Genomic DNA, 19,979 nt, shown 5'->3' on the forward strand with positions numbered 1-19,979 from the left:
TTTATATATCAAAAAGTTCCATTTCAAAGAAGCAACTAAATGGACCTCAATGCTTCTATAGCCAGATTCCAATTTACGACAAATACTAACTTAATTCTCTTAAAGTCTCTCTCCAATATTTGTATGCTTTGGTTCCAGTTGTCATGACACAATTCATATTTATTTTATGATTCTATCTCCTATTATAATCTCTCACCTAAGAAACCTTCACATTTCCATTACTCTTGACGTTAAGGACTATATTATGAAACCTCTGCATTTATTAAGTATTATCTTTCAAGTTACCACATCAAGAACCTCAAAAATTTTCATATTTTAAAAATAAAAAGAATATAATCGTTCCTTAGTCACCCTTCACGAAATGAATTGAAATTGCTTATCTGAATTATGATAATACAAAACTTCTGTAGTAGATCATTATCTTTACTCCGAAATGAAGATGACAAAAACCAAAGAAAGATATTTTGGACATCTCCATTATTCAATACTATCTCTTGATAGATTATACTCGCTTATTATGGAGAGTTAAATGTGCAATATATTTTGTAGTTATTCTAACTAATCTATCCTCAGGCTTTCATGCTAGAAAAATCATTTCATAAGCATTAATGTGTTAATAAAAGTACATATTTCATTCTAGCATACCCTCTTTTGATTAGAACACTATATGGTATCTTTTCCAGACGTATTTTTCTGATGGCAAAGTAATTACACAATCATAATATCAGCTTGAAGTGACAGGCCTGCACACAATTAATATCCGCCCTTTAAGGCTGCTGTCAACTCTACTAAGATAGTGTAGACTTTTCCAGACTCCTTGGAATGGAATTTTATCCTTTACCTAATATTAATTAATTTGCATTTGAACTTATATGCAGACTCCCTCCTCATTCCAGTGAGCTGTACATTCTACTATTCTCCTGTCAAATTAAGAAGGCCTTAAGATATGCACCAATTACGTTTCCTACTATTAGTTTCCCACAACTACAGGTAAGTAGTTTGCTGCACTCATTACACAAGTTTTTCAATTAGTATTCACAAAGTTCTCAAAATTTAGTTAAAATTTAATGCTTTTGTAGTCACTTCAGTGTTCCGCTCCTTCTTATAAAGCTAGCAAATTATACCTAATTGGCTTGTGAAGTCTACCCTTCCACAGCAGTTACAAAACATTTTTAAAAATTTTTAAATGACTATTGTAATGTATGTGGTCCAGTAGTTTATATTTAAACTTGCTGATTTTAAAAGTAAAGTCTCATGACTCATAACTATTTTACTCTTTTTTTACATCAACAGAATGACACAATTAAAATTTTTTGCTTAGCTTATTGCTGTTTTCCCTGCCATTTCTGCTACATGAGCAATTTACCAATCACTGAATTTTACAGTAATCCCTCTAAGCAATTTCTGTATTTCTTCAAATGGACTCTTCCAATTTTTCTACAGCATAATTCTGACTTCAATTTCAAATATGGTACACTAATCTAATTCTAGTTTCTTCTTCCCTAAAGTATTTCTTTTATCCTAAGAACAAAACGCTCATACTTCAGCAAACTCAATTATATCAAAGCTTTAAATTGATGATTTATTCATGAACGCTAAAAGGTCTCCAGATTAAAAAAAAATTTAATACAAGCAAACTCTTAAAATACAAATGCAGAACAAACTGCTTTATGGTTAATATGAGCAGATTTAAGCTCCATTACTCTGACTAAAGTAATTAAGGAAATTCAGCAGTTTACATATGGTACAGCTTAAACATCATGCTCTAGTTCATTTATAGGCTCTAGTTCATTTATAGGCTCTAGTTCATTTATAATCCAAGCATGCAAAAATCATGAAATGAAGATAGACCAAATGAAAAAGTAAATTACCCAGTACTTTCTTAGTGTGGCTCCCTGTCTCTAACATTAATTCGCTTCTTCTCTAATAGGGAGAGAGACTGTTCATTTAATCACTTCTCATTCCAATGTCAGAACACACTAAATAAAACGGAGCCTTCAAAATTGCTGTTCAAATGAAACAATTCTGCCATCTGCAGGCTGGATGAAATAAGGCAGAATAAAGTAAAAGTAATTTAAAAATCAGCAAGCACTAGGCACACAGTAATATTAACACTTGGAATAAAGGCAGTTACAGTATTTTTTGTTTTAAAGGATCGTTTGTCATATAAGTCTTCTTTGTTCAAATAGTTATTTTGGTGTGGTACTGGAGTAAAAATAGACTGAAAATGTCAATGGACCACAATAGAAAATGAATGCACAACAGTTTGTGTGAAAGCAGCATTTACAGGTCTTGGCATGCTAACAAACATAAAAAAGATAACCCATAAGCAATATATAGGTTGAGTACGCCTTATCAGAAATGCTTGGGACTATAAGAGTTCTTAATTTCAGATTTTTTCAGATTTTGGAATATTTGCATTCATTATTCTTACTGGTTGAGCATCCCTAATCTCAAAGTCCAAAATCCCAAATGCTCCAATGAACATTTCCTTTGAGCATCATGTCAGTGCTCAAAAAGCTTTGGATGTCAGATTTTTGGATTAGAGATGCTCAAACCTGTATATGGCATCATCCAATTTCTACCTGCCCAGCTTGTACACACACAAAGACTGAAATGAAATACTCCAAAATGACAATAGTAGTCATCTCTAGCTAGTGATATTACTATAAGGGCTTTTTATTTCTTTTATTTCTGATAACCTACATTTTCATACATGTCTACAATAAATTTATCCAATCTTACTTCCTCTTTCAAACTTACCTAAGTTTAAAAATGTGCTGTTTGTTTTTGTTATTTTTAAACAGAAACCCACAAGGACAGAGAGAAAAGGAACAATGGCACACAATTTTGGAAGCAGAAAAGTAAATAGATATGTAATAATCAATTAAAGAGACCCTAGAAAGCTGTATCCTAAGCCAGGGAGGATTTGGGTGGCTGCTGTTTGAAAAGTAGCTAGATACCTGGATCCCCTCTCTTAATCCAGTGGGAGGTAACAACCCTACCCTCATTCAACAGAAGACTGAAGCTTGTTTTCTCTCCAGAGGGCAAAAAGAAGAGCTTGAAGTTCAATCTACATAGCTAAGGATATATAAAAACTGCAAAAATAAGTTAAGTGAGAAAGTACCTGATGTGGCTGACATTACAGAAAACTGTGTGGAGAAGCTATTACATAGTGTGAGATAAATTAGAAATTATCACAGAAAAAAATAACTAAAAATTTAAAAGGCAGCAATAACTGCAGCAAAAAGAAAGCTAACAATCAAAATACGGGACAATCCTCAATTGTGCATAATATTTGTTTAATGTAAACACTGAATATTTGACCAAGAATTACAAAATAATTTCATTGGGGAGGGAAAACAGAGGGCGGCACTGACCGGCAGTCATCCACAGAGAACGGCTAAAATAGAAACAGGAAGATGGGCAAATGCCAGAAGAAAGTTAAGAGACAAAACTAGTTACTTCTAAGGAAGACCGGGAAAGTTGGGTGAGATGGGGCAGAGATCCACTGTACTGTTACAAGCCTTTCAGTACTATTTAAACTATATGCATGTACTATTGTGCTAAATGAAATATTTTATTTAAATATTTAATTAAAAAAAACTCAAGGAGAAGCAGAATACCATAGTGATTTAGAGAACAGGTACTGGAATCAAACTGCCAAGGCTCAAATTTCAGATCCACCACCTACAAGTTATTTATTCAATCTATGTCTGTTTCCTCTTCTCTAAAATGGTGCCATAAATAGATTTTTGTAAAGAAATAAGGTAGGCCGGGAGCAGTGGCTCATGCCTGTAATCCCAGCACTTTGGGAGGCTGAGGCGGGTGGATCACATGAGGTCAGAAGTTCAAGACCAGCCTAGACAACATGGTGAAAGCCCGTCTTTACTAAAAATACAAAAATTAGACAGGCATGGTGGCACATGCCTATAGTCCCAGCTACTTGGGAGGCCTGAAACCAGGAGGCAGAGGTTGCAGTGAGCCGAGACCGCCCCATTGCACTCCAGCCTGGGCGACAGAGTAAGGCCTCCATCTCAAAAAAAAAAAAAAAAAAGAAAGAAAGGAGGTAACACATGGGGCTTGGCAAAGAATAACTCTCAAAAATGTTAGCTATTTATTTTTGATGGGCAGTATAGAAATAATTAAGAGGGTATATTCTGGAGGCATCCAGATAGCTGGGTAGATGTATCACAATATCCTATAATATTGTAAGATGTCACAATATTGTAGAACATCACAGTTCCTTCTTGGAGTAATGACAGATGCATTCACAGGTTCCTTTCACTTTCCCAGCCTAAACTTGAAGGTTCCCTTTTTACTCTCTCCTTTACCTAATTCAGCAGTGTTCTCACGACTAAAGTACACTAATTCTTGATCTCTATTCCAACTACATTTCATACTTGAAAACCAAGCTCTCATTAAAATCATCAGCAAATGTTTTACCTTCAGTGCTCATACTATTCACTTCCAAAGCTAAAAGCCAAATCAGGCATTCAACAAATGCCTACTGAACACTTGTTATCCTAGCCCTAGACCAAACCAGATTCTCGACCTCAAAAGGATTACAATTTAGATGAGAAGATAAATACACAGGTACTAGACAGTAGTAGATAAAAATGCCATTAGACCATCAAAGAATTATGAGAGCTGAGATTCTACCTGAAGAAGACTGGAAAACAACAACAAAAAAATCTGTACTAGTATTACTTAATATCCATTAGGATGGCTATTATCCAAAAAACAGCTAGGAAATGACCAAAATGTTGATGGAAATAGTCTCTAGACTAGGTGGTATTTATGGACAAATTACAGGGAGATCTGAGTCCTCTGGACTCAGAATTATATATAAAATTGTGTATGTATGCACTTCCCTGAAGAAGTTAGTGGTATAGCTTTTATAGTTTTTTAACAGATTTGTTCCCCTCCAAAAACCAGGGCTAATAGATTCCCAAGCAATCTCTCCTGAATTATACATTTGCTGATCCTAATTTTTCCCTAGGAATGTTTCATATAATAGAATAAAGTCCTTGATTTATACAGTAACAGAAAGATATCAAGCAGATCACTAGCTATAGTAAATGTACTGCCTACCAAAAAAATGAATCACCATATATCCCATCTTGTTTATAGAATCTGCTGATTCTATATTATTATACTTCTACTTAGTATCCAATGGCACATTAGAAAAGAGGTTAGCCAGAATTTTTAGATAGCACATGGTGTAGAATGCATTTCCTTTGAATGAAATAAACCAAACATTTTAGAAGAGATTTCAGCTTGGAATACTGGCCTTCTTGGTATTAAACTATAAAGTTAAAATTCTACATGAATCTCACTTTACTTCGCCATCTTGGGAGAAGAGCAAAAAGAAATTACCATTCCATTTATAGCCTAGCAAAAGAATACATATATACATACACACACACACACACACACACACACACGATACTTTGGGAACTTACACATTTTGTTGTAAAACGCAAATTAAGCTCAAGACAACAATAAGAAGGTATATTTAAGAGTACATCACCTTAGAAATTTACAGATAGGAGAAGTCAATATATACTCTAACTCTCTTAAATAGTCCTGCCACCCTTATACGTAGTCAAGAATTTTGGTGTCCTTAATTGTTCTAAAATGATAGGCTGTCACAGAAATGCTAGTCTACAATGCAGTTATTACTATGTCTGATTTCATTTTTTTAAAAAAAGCAAAAATGTTCATTTAGGATGTACACATGGTGAACTTTAAAACGTCAGCATGCTGACACTGTTCTGCTGAAATCTATAATCAAGCTATCACTTGATACTGAGGTAGACTATGGTTAAGGAAACAGGCATTGGTGTCAGATCTGGGTTGAAACTTGAACTATCTACCAGAGTATAGTATTAGTTGTGAGTATTCAATGTGCTGATTCATGTAAAGTGCTTACAAGGGTGCATAGTATATAGTAAGCGCTCAACAAATGCTACTTATTATTCCCAAACCTACTCCCCAAATTTCTTTCTTGCTGGTAGAAGCTCAACTTTGTTCAGCAATATATTTTTCTTGTGCATATGTACTCAGAGTTAGTGATTCCACACCCATCCCCTTGATTAGCCAAAGTCTATCCATTTTTTACACAGTGAAGTCAAGCCAGTGGCTAGCTTAAGAAAGGGCATACGACCCAATTCTGGTCAATACAATATAAGAAAATTCTGCTGTGGTAACAGAAGATGTTTCTTGTTCTGCAAAAAAGACATCCAAGAAGAAAGGTCCTCTTTTCTTCCTCTGAATGTCATCACATGCACAGTTCCAAAGTGGTCATCCACTTATCCACTAACCTTGGGTTAAATGCTAAAACCTCTCTGAGTCTATTTCTTCTCCTGTGAAACCTGGCAAACCTTTGCAGGGTTTTTATGATGGTTAGAAGTAATGCAAATATAGTGAGAGCTCAGTATGTGATGGCTACTTCTAATACCCTGCTTTCATAGACAGAATAAAATCCTTTAAAACAAAGTAAACATATACAAAGTGTTTCCTGATCATCTAAATCTTCTTAGTCCTCCTGTTGCTGCCTGTAGTAAGATCTCATTTACCCCTGTCCTATTTTCTTTGGATGGGCAAACATCTTAGCTGAGTAGCCTAGATGTGCTTTGCTTAGATGATACACTTTGCTTGGTCATTACTTAGCGCAGAAACAATTAAAATAAAGGACTACTGCATTACTGGCCTATTTTAGTCAGATGGTCATAACAACAGAAATGTCAATCATTGATTCTCAACTACTTTCTTAAAGAAAATGTCCAAATCGTAGCCTTCGAAAGAATCAGCCTTGCATGCCCTACAGCACAACTGGTCTACAATGGGTCAGTCAGTTTCTCTATTCAAGGAATTTGAAAGGAGATTACAGAAATGATGGTGAGCACTTAAACTAAACTGACAGCGCATTGTGCATAAAGGCCTGAATCACCATTGAGGCAAGGCAAGCTGACACTGAGAAAGAAAAGCCAGGAGTAAACAGACTGATAATCGCAAGTCTGCACAGGAAAACAAAGTAAATAAGAGAAAGAAGACAAACAATAGGAGCCCTAGAAGAAATAGATGGAATAATTATGGTTTCCCCATGGCCCTGCAGCATTTTATAAGTGATGTTCTATCCTTTTAATAAATCCTACTTTTACTAGAGCTATTCTACATGTTTCTGTTTCCACAGAGAATTCGAAGGAGAGTATCAATCTTCTCAGTGTATAAGCACTTAATAAGAACCAGGCCTAAAAGAGTATCCGTGTTTTGGCAGAAATACCATACCATTAACTCTATCAAAGAAGTTCCCTCTCTTCTTGTTATAGCACTGCTGTCAAAAACTCAGATGCCTACAAAAAACAGGCAGGTGAGAGAAGAGGACCAGCATCTTCAGGTTTTTTCTTTAGATTCTGACATCCTTCATTTTCATATTAAATGGATAAGCATTTTCCTCCTTTACACATATACACAATATCTTATTTCTCCCATTTTTCTTGGTCTTTTGTCTTCTGCTTTCTGTAGAGATAAGGGTACAAGAAAAAAAAGTGACAACTAGAGGTGATGCAAATACCAAGGGACATTCAGCCTTGCTAAGATGTAATACAGAGTAGGGGGCATAGTGACAAAGTAGGAAGCAATTTCCTACCTAAAAAGAACAATCATTACTCAGTGTTAGATAATTGTCACCACATAGGATTTAACTATCAATTTTAAAGAGAGAACAAAAATCTAGATTTTTCTGTAAAGTCTCCTGATTTTAAAATTTTGCCATAAGTTTTTCTGCTAAAACAATGTGGGTCAGTTCCCTGGCTGCCAACTTGGAATCCTACTGTAGGCTCTAGCGTTCTTTTATAACTTCCTAGATTATTAGCTTCCTTAGATATGTTTATTCAACATCTATACTATGCATGGCCTATAATTATATACTAGGCAAATCGCCAAGATTGAACCTCAGTTATTTTTCTATTCACAGGTTATTTTAAATTCAACATGTTATTCTTCAGAGACAACTTAAAACCAATATTATTAATTAACATCTTAACCAATTATATTCCAAATCATGCTACCTACTTTGAAAGGACCACTATTTAAACTCTCTGAAGTTAACTGTCTAGGGTAGGTTGAAAAACTGTTTACAGATGCTGTGTCAATTATATAACGATCACTCTGGTCTCTGGGTCTTTGTTTCTGCTGTTCCTTCAGCCTGTAAGGGCTGTCACCTCTTCCTCTAAGAAGCTGCCTTATATATTATTTCCTGATCATTTCAAACTTACCCCCTCTGAGCTTACTGTATACACTATTGAAATCATACCTTTATTGTTTATGTTCCCAAAGAGACTATAAATACCTTAAGGATCAGCCCTATATAGAATTTTGGATGGCACGTCCAGGAGCTAAGTATGATTAAATGTGCCATGTGGCAAATACTGAGAATCTGTTTGATTCAGCTGGCCACTACTTCCCAAGCAGGCTACCATGTGCCTGGCACCTAATAGATGCTAATTTCTTCACTCATTCTTCAATAATATAAGTGGTGAAAAAGATAGTCTCTGCATTCTCAATAAATCTGTTGAGAAAATGATACAAATTAAAGATTTGTTAAACAAATTAATATATGTATATAAATATATACATGCACTTCAGTTCACTAACACAGTTGTGTGTCTTTAGGAGACTCAATTTCTCTAAGCCTTGGTGTTTTTGTCCAACTAAATGCAGATGATGCCAACTTTACTAGGTTATGTGAGAAGTGAATGACAAATTCTAGGAAGTGCTAAGAAAATGGCATATGTCATAGCTCATAAAAATGCTGCCAGCACCTCTTAAGGAAATTAAAACTCCAAAGGTAGTTCTGACTGACAAATTTTTAAAGATATTTGTGTGAAAGACGAAACAGTTCAATAAATGTACTTAATTTATATAGTTTACAGTAATCCAAATAGTTGTTTAGTTTTATAAAACTACAGTTTCTACCAAGCTCAGAGAAAAAACACCATCGTAAATTCACACTTTGTAAAACAAATAGTTCAAGGACTGCCACGTGTTTTCTGCATGGCAAAACAAAAATCTGTATGTAGGTGAAAGTCAGAAGTGGATATATTTTGGCTCGGTATTAGGAAAAAAGTTCAACATTTCCAAATACTTAGTATTTCCAAATACTTTCCACAGCTTCACATATAGAATGCCATGCCTCAAAAGGTTCACGTCCTAATACCCAGAACCTATGAATATGCTGTTACATGGCAAGAAGGAATTAAGGTTAAAGATGGAATTCAGGTTTCTACTCAACCTTGAGATGTGGAAAATATTCAGGATCATCCAGATGAGCCCCATGTAATCACAAGGGTCCTTGTAAGTGGCAGAAGGCAGGGGGGAATATTAAGAGTGATGTAATGTGATAAAGACTGAATCAGCCATTGCTGACTTTGAAGCCCATGAGTCAAAGAATCTTAGAAGCCTCTAGAATCTGGAAAACTTAAGGGAATGGGGTCTCGAGCCTCCAGAAAAGAATGCAGCTCCTACCAATAGCTTGATTTTAGCGTAGTTACATCCATTTTGGACTTTGGACCTCTAGAACTATGAGATGTGAATTTGTGTTGTTTTAAGCCACTAATTTCTGGTAATTTGTTGCAGCAGCACTAGAAAACTAATTTGGCTTTCCTTGAGATGCCGTGCCTTCTTCCTGACAGACGGTATTCAAACTGGGGTAGACAAGTTGTTCATGGTATATGTCTAGGGGATGGGGAATAGGTAAAAAAACATCATGAGGATGCAGATAAGGATTGCTTGCCTAACTGAGTTTCTAAAGGCATTAAACTGGGCCTATGCATACTTTTTTTTTTTTTTCCCCGAGACAGGGTCTCACTCTGTCTCCCAGGCTGAAGTGCAACGGCAGGATCATAGCTCAATGAAACGTCTAACTCCTGGGTTCAACGGATCCTCCTGCCTCAGCCCCTGGAGTAGCTGGGATCTGGGATGCCAGCACACCTGGCTTTTTTTTTTTTTTTTTTTTTAAGTAGAGATGGGTGTCTCACTTTGTTGCCCGGGCTGGTCTCCAACTCCTGGGCTCTAGCAATCTTCCAGCCTCGCCTCCCAAAGTGCTGGGATTACAGGTGTGAGCCTGTACACATTTTTGTGTGTGACCATTTATGGTACTTTCTCTATATAGAGAATCTGTAGTATTTTCAAAGATTCTCAAAAGGATCTGCTTGATAAACAAGATTAAGAACACTCTTCCTAGATTATATCCAATACTAAACTTTTAATATTCCACGATTTTCTAAGGCAGTGAGTCTCAAAGCTCATTCCATTAAATGTCAAAATAAAACATCAAAACTCATCCAACATTTGTAAAATGCAGATTCCTGAGCCCCACACCAGACCAGACCGAATCTCTAGGAGCTGTAAAAATGTTTAATTTCAACAAACTTGGAGGAGGGAAGAGAAGGAATTCTGCACACACTGTTAAAGCACCTCTGCTCCAAGGAATATGTTATGAAACATTACACCAAAAATGAAATAAATTGTTCCCATTACGGAACCTTTAGGAACCCCAATACACTCATCCTACCATATGACTTTGTGTGATTTTCTTCTTTTCTGAGCCTCAGGTAGCTCAGAATATGAAGGCAACGTCTGCTAGACCTATTTAAATTAAAATTCATTCTGTAGAGTGCCAGGAACGATGATTGGCAGGTAATACGTCACACTAAAAAACGTCAGTCCTATTCTCCATCCACGCCTCCCTCCAACCCTCTCCCAAAATAAAGAAAAATAATACCTGGCCTGCCATTTTGCATACGGTTAAATACTGCAATAATTGTGTTACCTGTATCAATATCATTACTAAACAACAATTTTCTATAATAAACTTTTTGGTATGATTTATCTCCTAAATGTTCGCTCTTTCAAGAGAATATTTGCTTGAAACATTCTCCTGGACCTTTGTCTGTGATGCCGTAGGAATTTACAAATTTAAGTTTTTCACGAGTCATGGCGTGGGGTAAAACTTGACTGGCCTCAATGAAAACACCTCCTAACAGAGCGAGGCCTAGAGAATGAGTAAGAACTCCCAACGCTGACTTTTCAATCTCGGCAACCTTGGGCAGCTTTTTCTCGTCCGAGACGTTTGACAACCCTAAAGAAACCTGAGCCTTGACTGGAAAGGGGGCTGAGGGAGGAGAGTTTGGGAACCCTCTCCACGCCTCACAAATAACCCAAATTCCAAGGCAAGGTCACAAAGCCATACAAACCAGGGGGCCTACGGCAGAGTCGAGTTCTCCCAGCTGCCAAGAAAGCCCTTCACAGCATGCATTAGGCCAAGTCGGCGGACCCCACCCGGAGAAAGAGGGAAGGGAATAAGGAGGCCGCGCACCTCCACACCCAGACGCAGGTTCTCAATCATAACTGCCCCTGTCCCAGGCCCATCACTCAGCTACACAGAGAAGCTGAGCGAGCCCGGCCACTCACCCCGAAGCCACTGCGTGCTGTGAAACCATCTCCAATTAGCTCCGCGGCTTACAGACCACCCAAGAGCCCCCTTCACCAGCCCTGCGCTTCGGCGGCCAGGGAAGCCCACAAGATAACGCAGCAGCCGCGGATCACAGCCCAGCCTCCAGGAGGCCGCCATCTTCACGGCCTTCTCACTGGCTGCCCGCAGCACAGCCTGATGTCCAGCATCAAGGCCCCGCCTCCCGCATGGTTGGCCACGCCCCCAGACGCTCGCGGTGCCTTTAGGTCTCTCAGACTTGAAGCCCTCCTAGCCCCGCCTCCAACCACGTTGGCCATGCCTCCCGGGAAGTCAAGTGCGCCGCTGCATATCCCAGCCGGCGGGGCCTTACCAGACGCCCGACCCCGCCTCGTTTGCCCCGCCCCCGGGCTGCCCTCAGCGCCGCCTGATTGCATTTGCGGCCTCGCTGCCTCATCCCAGGCTGAGCGCCGCGCGTAAAGCCGTGCGGAGATTGGAGGCCTCGCGGGTCCCTGGTCTGGGCCATGTCTGGCTGTGACGCTCGGGAGGGAGACTGTTGTTCCTGGAGATGCGGCGCGCAGGTAGGGGCGGGGCCACCGGTGCCCGGTATTCCCAGGAGAAGAGGCCCAGACGGGACCCGGCGGCTGGAGCTGGGCGCGGGGTCGCGGGCCGGGCGTTTGGCTGTGGGGCGGGGCTTCGGGCCTGGCCGTTCGCTACCCCGGCGCACCGCGACCTTCGCGTTCGGAAGCAAGGCTGCGCGGCACCAGGAGATCAGTGGTCCCGGGCGGGGCGCTCCGATGGCGAGAGCTGGGCGCCAAACGTTGGAAAGAAGCAAATAATTGAGAGAGGAGAGCGTTTAGGTGACCTCAGCGGGTATTTATCAGGAAGGCAGGCCGGAGGAGGAATCGTGAAGCACCGAAGTGGAGCTGAGGCGAAGACCGCGCTCCCCGAGCTTCTTTTCTGCGCCCTAACGACCAGTTAGGCGTTTGGGGAGACGTTTGGCACTCGGGAGACGTTTGCCGAACCGGAGCTGTGCCTCGGCTGCCAGCGCTTTGCCTTTGAGCAGTTGCTCCTTGCCTATCTCCGTTTTGATGAATTGTGGGATGATCATGGGAACGATTCTTCCTTAAGCCGAAGTCAAAGGGAAATCCACCCTCAGGCTGCATGTAGTTTTCGGTCATTTACACAAACCAACAGTTTTTTGGAGCGCCTTCTACGCGCTCAGAGATAGGGATACGTAAGATAAATGGCCCAGGGTCTGGAGAACTAGACGAATAAGCAGTTTCAGCACAAATGATAAACCCCACCTAAGAGGCAGGGAAACCCCTCAAAATTAGCTCCCTTATTCCCCCTATCTTATTCCTCCTATCTATATCTTTCTTAGGGTTGAAAATCCTAATTAAAAAGTAGTAACTCGCGGGAGATTTCATTGCTAAACATTTGTCAACCACTTTCTTGTTTGAATAAATGAATTCCCCAAATTAGCAAAGACGACTCTGAAAATAGAATGCTGGATAGGCAAGATTGGATGAGAGAGAGATCGTTCCTAGGCAAGTGTGTATGGAGAAGTGTTCGTGCACTCAATCAGTAAACCTTAGTGTAATGCCATCAAAATGAGCATCAAAGAGAGCCTTAAGGGACCCGAGAATAAACTAGGATTCTCAAACCAAACATGGCCCACAGACAGCTTGATGGACAAGCATGTTTTTTTTGCTGCACTCAATGTGCATGAAAAATTTGAGCCAACGTTTCTTTTTTTTTTTTTTTTTTTTGACACGTTTTGCTCTTGTTGCCCAGGCTGGAGTGCAGTGGCGTGATCTCAGCTCACTGCAACTTCTGCCACCTCAGTTCAAGCGATTTTCCTGCCTCAGCCTCCCAAGTAGCTAGGATTACAAGCACGTGTCACCACGCCCAGTTAATTTTTGTATTTTTAGTAGAGACTGGGTTTCACCATGTTGGCCAGGCTGGTCTCGAACTCCTTATCTCAGGTGATCCACCCGCCTCAGCTGCCCAAAGTGCTGGGATTACAGGTGTAAGCCACCACGCCCAGCCAAGGCGACATTTTAAAATCCAGAACCATTTCAGCTTCTTTTAAAACCTCAGAACACATGGTGACATTGGGCCCTTATTTTTTCGTGGGATCTGGATTGTGGTTACTAGTGAACACCACCTTTACAGAGGGTGCTGGCCAGGTTACCACAGCTTCCACTACTCACACTAGATTTGCATATCTAGTTAAATACATGACCCCCTCTAGATATTTGTATTTGTCTGGTTTTGCACAAATACATAAAAACAGCAATAAGAAAAGTTTTAAGAAGTCGTAAAATTTCATTGTAGTTTTAGGGGGTCATGGGCAATTGAAAGAGACAGTCTCTTTGGCCTTAAGGAAGGGGAATGTTCAACTGTAAGTGTTTAATTCAACAAATATTTAGTGAGCGCCTACTGTGTGCCAGGCATTGTGGATTTAAGAGTGCAAGCTGCATCTGGTTCCTTCTCCCCTAGAACATGCTGTACAGTGGAAGAGACAAATTAGCAAAGAGACAAAGATGGTATGACAGTATGACATAGTATGACATATGACGATATGACTTAGTTGGGAAAGTTCAAGGTAGTTTAGGAGCATACACTTGAATGGGTTAGAGAATACCTCAGGAAAAAGTGAAAGTATCTACTGAGGCCTAAAGGATCAGGAAGACATAACCACATACAATGAAAGTAAGGATATTCCAAGTAGGGGAAGTAGCATGTACACAATCTCAGGATTATCCTTGATTATGGACATGGTGTGTTCCCATATTAAGTTTGGTGTTCTGGAACATAAAGTAGGGGCCAGAGACTTGAGATGAAGCTAAAGAGAAAAGCTAGTGAGAGGTGAAGCTGCTGGGCTTCTGGGTCCAGTGGGGACTTGGAGAACTGTTCTGTCTAGCTAAAGGATTGTAAATGCACCAATCAGCGCTCTGTGTCTAGCTAAAGGTTTGTAAACCCACCAATCAGCTTTCTGTAAAATGGACCAATCAGCAGGATGTGGGTGGGGCCAAATAAGGGAATAAAAGCTGGCCACCCAAGCCAGCAGCGGCAGCCCCACTTGGGTCACCTTCCAGGCCGTGGAAGCTTTGTTTTTTCGCTCTTCACAATAAATCTTGCTGCTGCTCACTGTTTGGGTCCGCACTACCTTTATGAGCTGTAACACTCACGGGGAAGGTCTGCAGCTTCACTCCTGAAGCCAGCGAGACCACGAACCCACTGGGAGGAACCAACAACTCCAGACCGCTGCCTTTATGAGCTGTAACCCTCCCTGCGAAGGTCTGTGGCTTCATTCCTGAAGTCAGCGAGACCATGAACCCACCGGGAGGAATGAACAACCTGCACGCCACCTTTAAGAGCTGTTAACACTCACTGTGAAGGTCTGCAGCTTCACTCCTGAAGTCAGCAAGACCACGAACCCACCAGAAGGAAGAAACTCTGAACACATCTGAACATCTGAAGGAACAAACTCCGTACACACCATCTTTAAGAACTGTAGCACTCACCGCAAGCGTCTGCGGCTTCATTCTTGAAGTCAGCGAGACCAAGAGCCCACGGGAAGGAACCAATTCTGGACACACTAGGACCAGACCTAAAGGGCCTGTTAAGCAAATCTTAGATTTTTAAACTAAGGGCAATGAGATAATCAGCAAGATGACTGAAGAAAGCCTGGGGATTGCTGGCTAGAGTTAAAAAGACTAGAGGCATGGAGACAGACTAGGAAGCTGTGGCCACAGGCATCCAAGCAAGAGATGCTGGAAGTCTGAGTGAGGGAGTAAAATCAGGAGGTCTTGGTTATTGATTAGATGTGTGTAGTGAGAAAAGAAATCAAGAATGACTTTTAGGTTTCTGATCCAGTGATTGGGGCCTGGTGGTCCACCAGAAAGAGAATACAGGAGGAAGAAACAGTTTATGATGGGCGTGTTGTGGACATGTTGAGTTTGAGGTACAGCCTCAGTATGTGGTACTATACACTGAGTGTATTAAGCAGGGTTCTCTAGAGGGACAGAACTAATGGAATATATATATATAAAGGGAAGTTTATTAAGCATTAACTCACGTGAACCCAAGGTCCCGCAATAGGCCGTTTGCAGGCTGAGGAACAAGGAGAGCCAGTCTGAGTTCCAAAGCTGAAGAATTTGGAGTCCAATGTTCAAGTCAGGAAGCATCCAGCACGGGAGAAAGATGTAGGCGGGGAGGCTAGGCCAGTCTCCCGTTTCACATTTTTCTGCCTGCTTGTATTCTAGCCACGCTGGCAGCTGATTAGATTGTGCTCATCCAGATTAAGGATGGGCCTGCCTTTCCCAGCCCACTGACTCAAATGTTAATCCTCCTTTGGCAGTACCCTCACAGACACACCTAGGATCAATACTTCGTATCCTTCAATCCAATCAAGTTGACACTCAGTATTAACCATCACACTGGGTATTGCTTTCAAGCTAGGAGAGAGAACTGGATTGGAGATAAAGATTTGGAAGACTTGCTCACCAAAACCTTCCCTCTCAAGATCTGTGTATTTTTATTATTCTGTCTTTGATAGACACTCTTTTCTGAACACATATTATAAAAGAACACTCTGTAGCCCATTCAATAATTTTTATTATCCTTTGCAGTAACGTCCCCAAGTGACTTATGTTTCATGTACTTTCTTCTTGTATTCTAAAGTTTCTTCAGGCATCAAGTGTATTATTTTCAGGTCAGACTCAGCTTATAACAATAATCTCTAACCTGGTTTTACAGCTCTGAAATTAAATCCCTACTGACTGGCCCTTGAACTGATTTTTTCTAACATCAGCAAAAGTCAAGGAGTGTTTCCCTAAAAGAGAAAGCATTTACTCAGAAACCGTATATTAAAGTCCAGGCTGAAAAATGCAAACATGAGTAAGTTGTTCCTATTCTTCAGAAACTTGCACAGTTGCAAATGCATATTTATAATTAATATATACCAGTAATGGGCAGTGGGGCATGGGGGGAAAGGACAAAGTTCCATTAGGGGATGACAAAGTATTTTGCAAGTATAGAGGGAGGGGAAGGTCATTTCATACAGTGACTCATGGAAGACTTCATGGAGAATATGGCATTTTAGATTGGCCAGATGGAAACCAAAACGAAGATACTAGGGCCAGCATATGCCCTGTTTTAAGAGGTAGCACTACACGACACTGATCGTTTTTGCTGTGTGGGAGTATTATGGGCCCATTGTTTAGTTTTGCTTTTTTAAGGGAAACTGGAAACTCAGATTTTATATGAAATCTCTTGATTTTAAAATTTAGGCTCAGACTCTTTCTAAGCATTGTGTAGACCAAATAAACAACTTCCTGTGAGCCTGAAGCAGTCCACAAAATACCATAACCTGATACAGGACCTTTTTTAATGTAAGAGATGTGATCTTAATGCAACCAATGTTTATTGAGCAAAGCACTGTGGTAGGTATAGCTATACCAAGAGCCCATTCCCTACCCTATAGGGAGCTCTGCTTAGTTGCAGAGAAAAACCAGGTAGGGACTACTTCTATTTTTTAATTTTACCTTAACTATCACAGTGTCCTATATATGTTGACACTGAACAAATATTTGTTGTTTGATATTTCTGCAGCACAAGTACATCCAATACCTTGTCCTTTTCCTTGACCTCATCAGTGCTGTTCATCTTTACCTCCCACTCACTCTAACATCCCATTCCCATGGTCATATCCTTCTCTGCCCAACCCCTACCCTTTTACCATACACTTTTTTGGGTATATTCAACTATATGAATTAGTGTCTCTACAAATATTCTGGTGTCTTACTGCAGCTGGCCTCTGAGTAGCATATGACAGTCCTCTGGGGAGTTTCCTTTTACATTTACCTAAGTAGCTATTCCAGAACCTCACCATGTCACCTCATCCTTTACCCCACACCTGTTTCAAAGGTGACCTTGCCTCCAAAATCACAAAGAAACTGAAAGCTATTAGGTTTGAACTTCTTAATGTCTTCCTCTTTCCACATGCAGTATAATGTAAACGTTAAGGACCAGAATCTAGAATCAGACTGCCTGGGTTCAAATTCTGGCTCTGCCTCTTGCTATCTTGGTGGCCTTGGACAAGTTACTTAATCTGTCTTAGTACAATAGGGTTGTTATAAGGATAAAGTAAAGTATTCCATATAAAGGCTTTAGAAAAATGCCTGGCACAAAATAAGCACTCTATAAAGAAATATTAGCAATTCTTATTATCAGTGGTATTATTACATATTTAATATTACATTGTTAATATTATTACATACTTACCTGCATCTTTACCTTTCCTCCCATTCCTGTTTTTCTAATGCCGGCTTCTCTATCTCAACAAAGGCTGACCTCTTAGACCTCTGCTCTCCTGTATGTTTAATCTCTCCCTGTCTCCTAATGTTACCCCTTAGCATGTAATAGAAAACTGTCTTAATTAACCAGTTTTTCCCTGTCTAGCCCTTCTTTATAGCAACACTATTGAAAGAGTCATTAGAACTCCATGCCTCCAAGTTTCATTTACTTCTAAATGAAAGTGAGTGAAGCCCACTGCGATCTTGCTTCCACACCCAGTCTATTGAAACAGTTGTTACTTAAGGTCATGGTTGACCTAATTTACATATGGAGTTGTCATAGCCAAACCTTTAGCCAGGATGAACCCTGCCACCCATTTCTTTGGGCTGGCATTGAGCAGCTGAACATTGCTGGAGAATATTGCACAACTTTGTTGTCTGGCCTTGCTTCATGATTTCAACCTCAGATCGGCACTTACTGTTGCCCAACAGCCCATCTTTGTTTCTCTGGTAGTTCGGTGTTCCACTCCCCAAGATGACTATTTTATACCTTTTATTCTCTTGTCAAGCCTCACATACCCTGTCGCCATACTCTCAGCTGATGACTTTGTTTATACTTAAGACAATAGAAGTCATTAGGTAATGAACTTCCTCACCTTCCTACCACAAAACCTACCAATCTGCTGGAATGTGAACCCAGCTTCTCTCTTATTTCATGAAATGGAAGAAGCCCAGTTCCTCCACTAGAGCTCAGGATCTCCAAGCCCTCTCACCTTCTGTAATTATTTCTCTCCCTCTCCCCATGTCTCCTATTAGGAATCATTTCCTTTCTGGTAAGACTGTTGTCATCAGCTTTCAAGCCCTTCCACATCTGGCCCCTACAAATTTATCTTCCGCCACCCTCAGCACTTCCTCACTCTGCTCTAGCCAACTGATCTTCTACCTGTGAAGTACTTGCTCACTTCAGAGCCTTCACACCTGCTGTTTCCTCTGCCTGGAGTACTTGCCTCTCTCAACACAAAACCTTGCACACACACACGTATTCATTCATCACACACTGGCTTAGTTCACGTCTTTTAGGTCCTAGATTAAATGCCACCTGCTCAGAGAGGCCTTCCTTAACTCCCTTAATCAAACTTGATCCCTGCCATTTTTCTCCAAGTCCCATGTTTCTTTCCTGCTTGGCACTTTTTACAATTTATTTATGTATTCTGTTTACTTTTTAAAAACTCCTCCCCAGAGTGTGAATTCTTTTAGGTCAGGCCCTAGGAATTCAGGTCTAGTTTATGGCTGAATTCTGAGGGCCTAGAAGAGTGTTCATTCAGCACATGGTAATATTTCTGACCCACATCCCAGGGAATGATATCATCCACTTAGCTACTCAGCTGACCACACACTTGGGAGTCTTTGAAGCCTTCATTTCTCTCCTTCAGTTTTCTCACCCCAAGTCATTTGTCTTCCAAATGCATCTTCACAGTCCCTCCCTTCCAGCTTCCTTTTTAAACTCTTTCAGCAGCCTCCCTGCTCTTCTGGGCTTTTGCTTTCTTGGCCACTGCCTTTCAGCCTCTTTCGTTTACTGACACTGTGCAAATGTTTCAAAAACAGACTCTTATCACATATCTTATGTTTCAAACTCTTTGGTGGTTTTCAGTCATCCATAAAATATAGGCCAAATCCCTGTGCATAGCATAGAAGACCCTTTAGACTCAGCCTCCCTTTTACCTCCATCCTGCAGAACCTAATTTATAACCACTTCCAGCTACTAAGCATTCTCTCTGACTGAAATGCACTTTCTCCTCTTCACCTACCCAGCATATACTCCCACCATCCTTCATTAAGATAGATATAAGAAATACCAACATAGAACAAACTACTGGTGTTAATTCAGAAGTCTGGAGATCACTGATCCAGATTATTAATAGAAGGAGACTGATGCCCAGAAAGTATCACTGACTTGCCTTAGGGCACACAGCTAGTGGGGTCAAAGCTAAAAACAGGCTCCATGTCTTCTGATTTCTAGTCAACACTTGACTGATAAGGAGGAGGAGGGTTTTTAAGTGTGGTGAAGGTAGAAGAGAGAGCTGCGGCATTCAAGTAAAGAAAACCAAGGTGCATAGAGAGACAAGTGCAACAAGTGTGCAGAACGAAACGAAGACCAAGGACAGAGAGAAAGTACGACTCATCTTTACTGTGCCTGC

At 40.4% G+C, this 19,979-nt stretch overlaps 2 protein-coding genes across 4 annotated transcripts in view; one reads left to right on the top strand and one right to left on the bottom strand.

Annotated features, from left to right (window-relative positions):
* The window catches only part of PDHX (pyruvate dehydrogenase complex component X), a 76,809-nt gene extending 64,921 nt beyond the window's left edge, over nucleotides 1-11,888 (bottom strand). The window contains exon 1 of one of the 2 annotated variants that reach the window (XM_054438598.2): nucleotides 11,479-11,888. In XM_054438598.2, the coding sequence (XP_054294573.1) occupies nucleotides 11,479-11,638 (160 nt within the window). In that variant the 5' untranslated portion in view covers nucleotides 11,639-11,888. The remainder of the gene's footprint in view (nucleotides 1-11,478) is intronic. The other variant, XM_063671006.1, reaches the window with a different exon arrangement.
* The window catches only part of APIP (APAF1 interacting protein), a 34,165-nt gene continuing 26,025 nt past the window's right edge, over nucleotides 11,840-19,979 (top strand). Inside the window, exon 1 of one of the 2 annotated variants that reach the window (XM_054438601.2) lies at nucleotides 11,840-12,057. In XM_054438601.2, the coding sequence (XP_054294576.1) occupies nucleotides 12,001-12,057 (57 nt within the window). In that variant the 5' untranslated portion in view covers nucleotides 11,840-12,000. The remainder of the gene's footprint in view (nucleotides 12,058-19,979) is intronic. The other variant, XM_054438600.2, reaches the window with a different exon arrangement.

Source organism: Pongo pygmaeus, chromosome 9 (genome assembly GCF_028885625.2).
Source record: "Pongo pygmaeus isolate AG05252 chromosome 9, NHGRI_mPonPyg2-v2.0_pri, whole genome shotgun sequence".
Taxonomy (NCBI): domain Eukaryota; kingdom Metazoa; phylum Chordata; class Mammalia; order Primates; family Hominidae; genus Pongo; species Pongo pygmaeus.